General features: G+C 40.8%; 1 protein-coding gene across 4 annotated transcripts in view; it reads right to left on the bottom strand.

The window, feature by feature from the left end:
- Positions 1–274: 274 nt before the first annotated feature.
- The window catches only part of LOC124132177 (bifunctional 3'-phosphoadenosine 5'-phosphosulfate synthase-like), a 61,697-nt gene continuing 50,310 nt past the window's right edge, over positions 275–11,661 (bottom strand). For all 4 annotated transcript variants that reach the window (XM_046495938.2, XM_046495948.2, XM_046495965.2 and 1 more), the window contains exons 4-12: positions 11,017–11,135; positions 10,752–10,865; positions 10,447–10,558; positions 9,500–9,705; positions 8,214–8,345; positions 7,594–7,723; positions 6,349–6,491; positions 5,167–5,292; positions 275–3,281 (exon numbers count right to left, since the gene is read on the bottom strand). In XM_046495938.2, coding sequence (XP_046351894.1) covers positions 3,042–3,281; positions 5,167–5,292; positions 6,349–6,491; positions 7,594–7,723; positions 8,214–8,345; positions 9,500–9,705; positions 10,447–10,558; positions 10,752–10,865; positions 11,017–11,135 — 1,322 coding nt within the window. In that variant the 3' untranslated portion in view covers positions 275–3,041. The remainder of the gene's footprint in view (positions 3,282–5,166; positions 5,293–6,348; positions 6,492–7,593; positions 7,724–8,213; positions 8,346–9,499; positions 9,706–10,446; positions 10,559–10,751; positions 10,866–11,016; positions 11,136–11,661) is intronic.

Here is an 11,661-nt window from a genome sequence, read left to right as displayed (position 1 = left end):
GGAGTAGGCTAAAGTGACAATTTTTTCCCCATGGCATCATCCTGGCCCAAATAAACCCAAATCACAACTGAGGCTTTGACATTTCTGTTTGTAACCCAAGAACAGGTCAGCAGCCATTGTGGTCAACCGAAGTTGTTACTGGTACAAGCATAAAAATCGGCTGTCCTACTAGTGATTCATCCCTGGGGAGATATCAACTTTGGCATAACAAGCTAACACCTTACCCATGGGGCTACCTAGCCCTTCCTGAATGATAAAAAAACACAACACAAAGTTTGAATAACAGATTCATAAGTTTATTGGACATAAACAGCAGAAGCCCCAGCAGCGGCAGCAGTACCAAGAGCTACACAACTGGTTATGCCAGTACACAGTTATCTCCCCCTCGTACATCCGTCACCAGGGGAACTTGTACCAAGACAACCTACCATGTCCACCATCTTGCCTGAACATTTGGCACAGTGTCTTGTATACATCCACCTGGGGACAGATGTCCCTATAGCCTGATTGTCAGTATAATATTCCACCCTTCAATTCAAATGTAGATTGACAAGGTACTACAAAATCTAGGACATATTCTTTCTAAGCTAAAAAATGCAATTCAGTATTCTCTCCCGAATGTCAACAAGATCTGTTTAAAATGTGCATATACAAATCAAATTTAGAAACCGCATTCAACACATATAACTCATTACACTGACTAACATGGTTGAATGTCAGACCAATAGTTAATCATAGGTAGAATTGGAATCGGTTGTATCAACTTGTGTTGTGAAAAGTTCTAAAAATGGGTCTCACTGTACGGGTCATTTAAGAAGTGAAGTATTTTTTTTCAAGGTGACAAATATTTTTAAAAATAGATTTACAGTGGTAAAAGTCTGGTCTTAAGTAAAAGCACCTTCAGGTGAGAAAAAATATAATTTTTGTTCCATAACCTAACAGAAGTTACCACCAATATGAGACAGAGTATTGAGCAGGGAAACCAGTGGTGGAAGCTCTGAGAATCAGTTCTTTCTGATATGGGTAGATGAGACACTTAGTTGAGAGTTATCCTTCTTGATTGAAGGTCCTGAGGCTGAAGGTGAGCTGGTTTTCTAACCCTTGCTACTACACCTACACACAGTGGAGGCCACCATGTCATAAGAATACAGACAGGGATATCTATTTTCTTTCACATTTTTAGGGCTTATCTAAAAGGAATGGCGAGGTCTTGATAAAATTCTGAACGTTTTATAACAGAAATGTCTGGAATTGGTTTAATAAAACATTTTATGCACATATATTTCTTGTCCGATGAAAATAATTTCTCACCCTTATCAAAGGCCATGTCAAAGAGTATACTGAAAATCTAATACTGCACATATACCACTCCAACAATGGTTAAAATCAACAGTTGTGTTAAACATAACAAAACTAATACCTCTACATATACTTTCCCAGACTTCCTCCGATATTTAAATATATTAATTGTTGTTTTAATAATCTATCTACTTTACAATATTTGACAACTGTGTCTGTATTTCAGGTCAATACATATCACACAGACAGGTTTTCCTACACATCTGACAAGCACCGTTATTGCTATAGATTACAAACCTTTCTCTACAAGCCATGACTACAGACTATAAAACACCTCAGTGGTGAGAAGCACCCACTCTCAGTATACAGTTTTCATCCCACAAAGTTATATACAATGGCAAATTAACATAATCTGCTTTGGCATGAATTGTAACAAGTCATTGTTTTATACTCTACATGAAGTCTGTCATTACAAATACAACTCAACTTTTGATCTAGATTGAGAATGAGATCATTTAACTTGAAATGAAGCTGCAAATGATTTAGTTCAATGGCAACATTGAATACTGTTTGCATGACAACTTCTCCAAGCAATCCATCCCATAAGTTCCAGCCTGAACTTCAAGTAACACAACCCGTATCGAAAGTTGAGTTATACGTATGTTGAACAGCTATCTGAAATATCATACACCACTCAAAAGAAGTTAAGGACTACCCGATTCTTTCATATTACTATAGCTAACCAGAAGTACAGTATCAAAGAATGAGGTGGCCCCTAACTTCTTTTGAGTATTGTATGATAAGGATTTCTGGGTAGTATCACATTCTGTCTAACATTTCCCGACTTTGTGTACTCACTGATTACCACGCCTTATATAAATCCATTTCTGTACATAGTAGCATGATTAGTTGTGAAGCAAACTGTAGGTAAAAAGCAATCAAACAGTTTGCACAACAAATATCTCATATAAAGGCCATTAAAGTGGTACAAACAAAAGCAGAAATTTGGTCACAAATTGTCACATTCATACCATGCTTGTACAAAACATACAGAACAAAATTTACCAGTGAAAAAATACTGATAATGAATGTTAAAATATTTGTTCCCTCATGCAAATACCTGTGACAAATTTCATGATATACTTGTGTTCCCAACGACAGAATCATAAAGTGAAAACAGGTGGGTCCATTAACAGGGAAAGATTCGTATATATATGGCTATTATGATCGTAATGACATCCAATCACTGATGGAACTGAATTGTGGCTTTGATTTCTGGTGATTGGCTCTTCCATTAGCAAGACACTATTGAAAGGAAAAATTGAAGATTATATAAAATAAAATTATTTATACTCATCACATATCTGGATTTAGTCAGTGATTAGAGTTTTAGGCCATTTTAGCAATATTCCAACAATGGTGTTCATCGAAGTGGGAATCAATGAGTTGTATCGACTAGCCACAGATTTAACCACCAGGCTATCCCACCGTCCCTCACAGCTATAAGTAACCCAAGGAGCAGACATACATTTCGCTACTCTATAGAACATGTATATGATGGTAGTCGGTGAAGGACTTAGTCAATAGCAGAAGACCACCTTTCTCCACCTTATGTAGAATCTGTACTGATTGTTTATGACAAGAGAGCAAGAGGCTGTGCGAATGAAACATGATTATGCATACTCTCCTGGCTAATGAAATGAACATGTTTTACAGCAGTGCAATTTTTTTTTCTTAAACTATTACTGGTTTAAAGACTGGTAGTAGTCCACCATGATCTTCCACGCACTCGGCGCCATGAAGCCAGGGGGTGGAGTCTGCCCCTCACGTGCTAGTTTACGCATACGAGTGCCGGAGATGAAATCAAACTCCTCCTTCTTCTCGGGGTCGAAGTAAGCCATGGCCTTCTGCACGGTGTTATAGGCAGCGACCCTGAATGGGACGATCTCCAGCTGGGTCAGGCCTGGGGCCATTGTGAGAACCTGAAAGATGGGATGAGTAAAGTGAGCTTTATCTCCTGGAAATATATCGGCCTAGAATAGACTAATCTTTAGATAGGGAAGTGTGTCACCGGAATCAACACCTGGTGGGACGAGATGGTCAGATGGGATGTTTCCACGCAAACTGGACAGCAGTCTCAGAGATCAGTGCTCCAGAAATGAGGGGTCAATGTTATAGAAGGGCTTATCTCAGTCTGAACATCTGTTACTCAAACATTTTTCTCTTCTGCTTTCAGAGTTGATATATTTCAATCCACTATTGCAGTAACTGACTACCCAAATCATGACATTGTTTCCACTTTTACATGGCACCTTTCAAAGAGAAATTGGCACGGGAATATTGGCAGTTCTAGGAACTTTCAAATTAAGACAGTATTTCCAGTTGCCCAGGGAACTAATTCATACATCATGCATGTCAATGAAAACTTCTGCTATAGTCAACATTTAGTCCATACCTTGATTTTACTTTTTAGTGAGTGAGTGACTGAGTTGGGTTTAACACCGCTTTAACAGTATTCCAGTTATATCACGGCGTGTCAGCTTATTGTGGGAGGAAAGCCCCAAGTGATGCAGGTCTCAGACGTCGGTGAAACCCACAAGCACGGGTATGGTGGTGACACACCTAGAAACATAATCGGGGTGAATGGGAATTCGAACCCACAATCATAGGTTTCTGGCGTGCCCAATGGACGCAACTCTGCACAGCGAATCACGGCGCCTCGGCTGGGCCACCCGTGCCCCCTTCACTATTTAGCGCCTCGGCTGGGCCACCCGTGCCCCCTTCACAATTTAAGCACCTCGGCTGGGCCACCCGTGCCCCCTTCACTATTTAGCGCCTCGGCTGGGCCACCCGTGCCCCCTTCACTATTTAGAGTCTAGGCTTAAATATGTCATTGAACATGTGCCAGAGTGTACCTCGGGTGTTCGTTGTTGCAGCTCATGATGCAGGAAAATATATAGGGGGGTAATATTTCTAGCAACTGATTTGAACTCAATTATTTTAGGGGAAATATATCAAATATGAATTATGAGATGGGGCATAATATATTAAATATATATTAGTAAAATCTACATATTTTTTACATTTGTATACTTGTCCTGCATTACTCATTAATGCATCTACTACTTACCTTATGGCAAAGAAAACAGCGCTTCGCAATGGGCCGGGGTGATGAAAAATATGTTGTTTCCATCTTCATGCTCCTTTTACTAGGACCCACCACTGCTGTCATGTGACCGTCCGTGATGACATCACAACTGATCACATTCCTGCTCATTGTCAAACTGGGAAGTTGTGCTTCATTTGGTGGTCCAATTTTTGGCTTAATTTGAATGCTTAGCATCCTGCTACCACATAACATTTTGTCTGTGACAGGTGATGTATTTTGTTAGCATGGGTGACAAGCAGAAATGTGATCAGTTGTGATGTCATCACGGACGGTCACATGACAGCGGTGATGGGTCCTGGTAAAAGTAGAGTGAAGACGGAAAAATCCTTTTTTTCTTCACCTAGGACCATCATGAAGTGCTGTCTTTTTTTATCGTAGAAGATGCATAAAGGAGTAATGCAGGATAAATAAAAAATATTTGGTAGATCAGTACTATATATATCAAGTTTATTTTGTTTGTTGTTTAATGTCGCCCTGAGCAATATTCCAGTCACATGATGGCGGCATGTAAATAATCGACTGTGGGCCAGACTACTGTCAGGGTACATATTACGTCATTCCATCAACCAAGTCATCAAGCCTGACCACCTGATCATTTGCTCGCCATTGATGGCAAGCATCAGTTACTTGGGACTTATTCTAAGCCAACTTTCCTCAGGAGAAGTAGTAAGTATTTCCTTTCCTAAGCAAAGACCTACCTTAGCTCCATGTGTTGGGTCGAACATGTCACGGGTGCCATCAGGGTGTGGCATGCCGGCTGGGTCACGACCTACGATGTAGAAGTTGGCACCCGTGGACATCCTGGCCTTAGCGTGCCATTGAACCTGCAACCACAACAGTAGATGCATTAGTTCCACCTACAGGACACGGAGCTGCCACACACATGAATGGAATACCCTGCATAGTAACAATATCAGGCGAACATTTGGCAAGGTTGGATCATTGTTTTTTAAAGCTCTATGTGTCAATGACAATGACTAGAAATGCATAATTCTCTCATTAAAACCAACATAACATCCTGTGGGCCAACCTGGATGCTAGCTGAATCATCCCTCCCTCAATTTCATATCAACTACTTAACATGGCATACTGTTGTACAATTGTACAGTTCTAATTGTAAACAACCGCCTCAGTGGTTTAGTGTCAGAGTTTCCGCCCGAAGAGATGAAGTTCCGGGTTTTAAGACATTAAAAGATGGTACCTCTTGTTACCCTGTCTGACACTCAACATTAAGGGGCTAAAACAAGGATGGGTCGGCTTGGATTCAGTATACTGTGTCTGAGTGGAGAATTCATGTGAAACTGCGGCATGGTATCTCAGTGGGCTAGTACTATAAATCAGTCCGGACTAGTACAAGCAGACACAGACACACACGGACACACACATGAATACACACACACACAGAGACGGACACATGCACACACACGCACATGGACACACACACACACACACACACATCGCTATATAAGTGCAATAATCTTGGACGCGACATTAAACCCAAATTTCACCTCACCTCTAAATGTAAACAAGCCTATACTTGTCAATTAGTCGACTCTTGTCAACTACCTAGTACCTAGTCAATCTAATCAAGTAGTCAATTCTAGTCAATGAGTGAGTCAGATGGCAGCTCTTCTAGGTAAACTTGCAGATATTCCTATTAAATAGAGGTTAAGCTGGATAGGACAACAAACGTCCAGATGCTTGTATTATTGTACAATGTCCTAACCCCAGTATTATCCTGAAACAGTAACTTCTCTAACGTCATTGGTAAAAATAATGTTAAGTTTGGTAATTAAGATTTAAGTGAACAAAACTCCATGCTAGCATTGTTTTAAAGTACTGTATGTTAAGTGTTTGACCACTCAGCCTGTGATTCGTACCTCTGTCGGTCCAGCATACATCATTGGGGATGGGAAGATAGCCAGCACTGTTGTTTCAGGGTCTAGGATGCCTTCCTGGAGAATAGCAGCGTGCTGACGCATACGGACAGGCAGAGGTACATCATCGTCCTTGGTCCAACCACCTGGTCATGAAATACATGGCGATAATCAATGTTCGGTGTCGTCATAGACGGTCACATGACAGCAGTGATGGGTCCCAGTAAAAGTTGAGTGAAGACGTAAACTACCTTTTTATCTTCACCAAGGACCATCGTGAAGCGCTGATTTCTTTGTCGTAAAGAAAGCAGTAGATGCATTAAGGAGTAATGCAGGATAAGTAAGATACATTTGGTATATCAGTACTTTATATATTAAGATTATTTTGTTTGTTGTTGAATGTCGCCCTGAGTGATGTTCCAGCCACACGAAGGTGGCCTGTAAATAATCGACTGTGGATCAACCAAGTCAAGTCTGACCACCTGATCATATGGTCGCCATTTATGGCAAACATCAGCTACTTGGGACTATAATCGATAATCGGTGTTGTGAAACAATCAGCACATCCTGCTCTCACAGGAGGGACGACAATGAGGATCTGCAGACCCATTCTGGTTCACATGCACAATGCAACAGCCTTACACTGAAGACTTCTATCCTTCTTCCATTTCTGACAGTGACTAAATAATAAACTTCAAACCAATTCAAATCAACCCACAATCATAGTCCAAGGATTGAGTGAGTGAGCATGGTTTTACGCCGCTTTTAGCAATATTCCAGCAATATCACGACGGGGGACACCAGAAATGGGCTTCACACATTGTACCCATGTCAGAAATCGAACCCGGGTCATCGGCGTGAGGAGCGAACGTTTTAACCACTAGGCTACCAAACCACCCCTCCAAGGATTGAGACAACTTGAAACTATGATGTTGAAATTATGAATTATTATGTAAATCGTTTGAACATTAACTTATGCGTAATCTCAGTGGGGGGTGGCCTAGTGGTTAAAACGTTCGCTTGTCAAGACCTGGGTCCAATTCCCCTCATGGGTACGATGTGTGAAGCCCATTTCTGGAGTCCCCCACCGTGATATTGCTAAAAGTGGCATAAAACAAAACTCACTCCCTCACTCAGTGGGGACTTGGCTCCATGTTTTGAAGCCAAGCTTGAGAGTATGTGTAACTGAGTAGGTTTAGTGGAGGTCGACCTGTAATTCTAGATTGATCCTTATCATCCCAAACTGACCTAGTGGATGCAGCAGCAGGACTGGCTTCTGGTAGCCTTTCTCCAGCATCCGTCTCTTGGTGTCGTTCATCAGCAGGGCGTGGCCATTGTGAACTGGGTTACGCAGTTGGAAGGCGAACACAGCATCAGCCTAAAAAGTGAACACTTATTACTACTCGTCCTACAAGTCTGTCCAACGTCATGCAATGCCATTGTATCTGTAAAGACAAGACATTTTGTGGATGACAACTTGTTTATTCTATTACGTTGCGACGTCTTGGTATACCGAATGTCGGATTGTAATAGAAGAAAGAAGTTGTCATCCACAAAATATCTTGTCTTTACTGATAATTACATACATCTAAAATGCCAAATAAGCAGACCATGGTATCTAATGAAAAAAATACTATCTGAATCCCAAAGTTGAGATAAATATGTACTTGATCAGTTTCCCAATAAATGAGTGAGTTAAACTTTAACATCGCATCAGTATTATTTCAGCCATTTTGGGACGACCAAATGAATGAAATATGTTTAAAGAAAATATGACATTAGACCTAAATGGTACGTTCACACTGATTCATTGTGTGCCAACATTATTTGAATGTTCAAGCACCTGACTAACAACATGGAGAACATACCTCGATCTGTCTGAAGCGCAGACGTAGTTCTTTGGGTGTGAGCCTGAACTCATCCAGACCGTCGTTCCAGTAGATCCTCTCCAGTACCTCGAGGTCTCCTCCGACCAGCCAGTCACCGCTCTCAAACACCATCTGCAGAATACACATCCCAACTGACCATACAACAACACTTGGACAACGGTTCTCACAGCACCTGACAAGTTATACCGTGGAAATCTTGAACAAAAGTGCACTCAAAGCTAAAAGACTATTATTTATACAAATGCTAAAGAATTTCCACAAATATAAAACAACATTTCTCCCTTCAGCTTACTGTATATAATTGGCTCCATAATTGACATTATTTCATAAAAAAAAATTTGGGATCCAAAACATTTCTTTTGCTTGGTCTTTCAAGTAAACATTGTATTGGGCTGGTGAAAAAATTACATGAACTAAATGGTGATGGTACTTATCATGATGTGATAAGACTCATACACACTGGCCATCTACTATCCATATTTAATACCACAGACAGCAATATCCAGTCACATCAGGGTCTGTCAATAATGAAATCTCAGCCAGGAAAACCAGTGGTTTTCGAGCACGAGCAACGATCCACACCATCTGGATACATTGACACTATCACCTAGGCTACACATTGTGACCAACCAATCCTCTTTGTATGACAAGGATCTATAGTTCTGTGACCAACCAATCCTCTTTGTATGAAAAATATCTACAGTTCTGTGACCAACCAATCCTCTTTGTATGAAAAGTATCTATAGTTCTGTGACCAACCAATATGCTTTGCATGACAAGTATTTATAGTTCTGTGACCAACCAATCCTCTTTGTATGACAAGTATCTATAGTTCTGTGACCAACCAATATGCTTTGTATGACAAGTATCTATACTGCTGTGACCAACCAATCCTCTTTGTATGACAAGTATCTATACTGCTGTGACCAACCAATCCTCTCTGTATGACAAGTATCTATACTGCTGTGACCAACCAATCCTCTCTGTATGACAAGTATCTATACTGCTGTGACCAACCAATCCTCTTTGTATGACAAGTATCTATACTGCTGTGACCAACCAATCCTCTCTGTATGATAAGTATCTATACTGCTGTGACCAACCAATCCTCTTTGTATGACACATGTTTATACAACTGTGATCAACCAATCCTCTTTGTATGACACGTGTTTATACAACTGTGATCAACCAATCCTCTTTGTATGACAAGTATCTATACTACCTGGGGAATCCCCTGAGGGGACTTCTATGAGAAGTGTACGTACCTTGATGTAGGGATGTCCCAGGTTGCTGGTGCCAAACTGCCTGCTACACCTCTCCTCCTTGTGGTGCTTGTAGAACTCAGGGTCTCTCAGGATGGCAATGGCCTTGCCCTCGTACTTCAAGGTGAAGGCTACGTTGCCTTCCAGGCGTTCCTTGTCCACTGTCTGTACAGGAAGCACAATGGGGATGGACTGGTTCGTCAGGCCACCTGCAGCAGGAACATGGATGTCAAGAAGAATGGGAGATAATTGTTTCCTGAAACATTGTGGGCTTTTAGATATAACTTATATAAATACTTATTCTTCCCTGAAGTGTGTTTGTGGTGAAAATAATGAAATAAGTGATAGCAAATGATTACCTTGTGATGAAAGTGAAAATGTGGTATCATGAAGGCATTATTGTAAGGGACGACTGTATTTTCATTTGTAAGTTGACACAGCTATAATTATTGATAAAATTATGTGTATATAGTTCAAGACTAAGATTATAAAGGCAGAAATGTTATATTCAGCTGCAAATATTTTTTTATGTTATGTTGAATTTATGGCCTTTTGCAATTATCAATGGCCCATATAGTAAAATGAATACAGTAAACTACATATATACCAAACACACTTATAACGAACTGACGAATATAACAAACTTATTTTTTAGTCCCGGCCATTTTTGTATATATGCTGTATATATGCTCATAACGAACTACGGTTATTACAAACTAAAATTTGTGGTCCCTTTGAGTTCGTTATAACCGTAGTTTACTGTACTTACAAAAAATGGAACGTAAAATTTGTAAGGAGGAAGCCAGAGGCCCATGAAGAGAGTTCCTTCCCAATCCCTGCATGAGGCCATTGGATTCCAAATGCATCTCTTCAAACACACTGAATGAATAAAGCAAACTGTGTAGCTATTCCTTATTTCCCCTATCTGTTGTCTGACCACCTCTACTCACCATCCAGTAGACACCCAAAGTGCTGACACTGCAGAAACTCCCTTTCCCTCATGAAGCCCCTGAGTGGCGAAGCCCAGCCCTCTGAAAGCACCTGAGTCCACTGAAGGTCAAGCTGCAGGAAGGGAATACATAACAATATCAGTCGGTCATGCTATAACTGAAAGTCTATGTGATAATAGGACATTTTTTAAAATATGCCCGAATCATGCTGGACACAGAGACTCTTTTGGTGAATTTGTTGAATTGCCACTTACTGAGAGTTGAAACTATTTCAAATGAAAATAGTTTCAGATAGCAGTACACACCTTTGTGATGTTGACAGATGGAAGAGATTCGGCCTCGGCTCTAGCTGCAGACACTCGGTTCTCTGGCACAAACAATTCCTTAACACTGTTCAGGGCATGAGTTGGCACGATTTCCTGATAACATACACAAAAAAACATCATCTGACCTATTTGTTTATAACACACACCCCATCATCTCAACAAGTATACTTGACCCATAAGCATTATCTTACAGTGCAACAGCATGCAGCATTATCATTTGAATAATAAAGTGTAAAGTGCCCACCTTATCGAGCAGACACTGAATGACCTCCTGAACACACTCATCGACTGTGAGCTGGCCGGCCTTGAGGGTCACCTCCGGGGCGTCTGGTGCCTCGTAGGCCTGGTCTACACCAGTGAATCCTGGAACATATCACCTATGTAGTTATAACATACAAAAGAGTGTAGTACGTGGGACAGGGAAGGGTACTACCTATGTGTGGATTCTGGAGTTACGATGTCCCACCCAAGCAATGCTTGTCATATATATAAGACTAAATTAATTAGGTGGTCATGACATGGCTAATAATACCATACTCTCAATCAATGGTTTGTCTGGTCCAGACTCAATTACTTACATACCGCCATCATCACTCAAAAGAAAATTATGTTGCAAGTTTATTATTACTTAAAAGAGTACAATACCTGTGCTGAAAATTATATCCATAACATCAGAGCCGATCCCATTCACTGAACTAGAGCTCCACTATAGGATGTGAAAAAGCCCACCTCACTCTCTGAACTAGAGCTCCACTATAGGATGTGAAAGAACCCACCTCACTCTCTGAACTAGAGCTCTCCTATAGGGTGTGAAAGAGCCCATCCCACTCACTGAACTAGAGCTCCACTATAGGATGTGAAAGAACCCACCTCACTCTCTAAACTAGAG

The sequence above is a fragment of the Haliotis rufescens genome, unplaced genomic scaffold, assembly GCF_023055435.1.
Source record: "Haliotis rufescens isolate VD_foot unplaced genomic scaffold, xgHalRufe1.0.p SCAF_20, whole genome shotgun sequence".
Lineage (NCBI taxonomy): Eukaryota > Metazoa > Mollusca > Gastropoda > Lepetellida > Haliotidae > Haliotis > Haliotis rufescens.
Note: the sequence above shows the minus strand (reverse complement) of the source record. Positions and strands in the feature narration are given on the sequence as shown.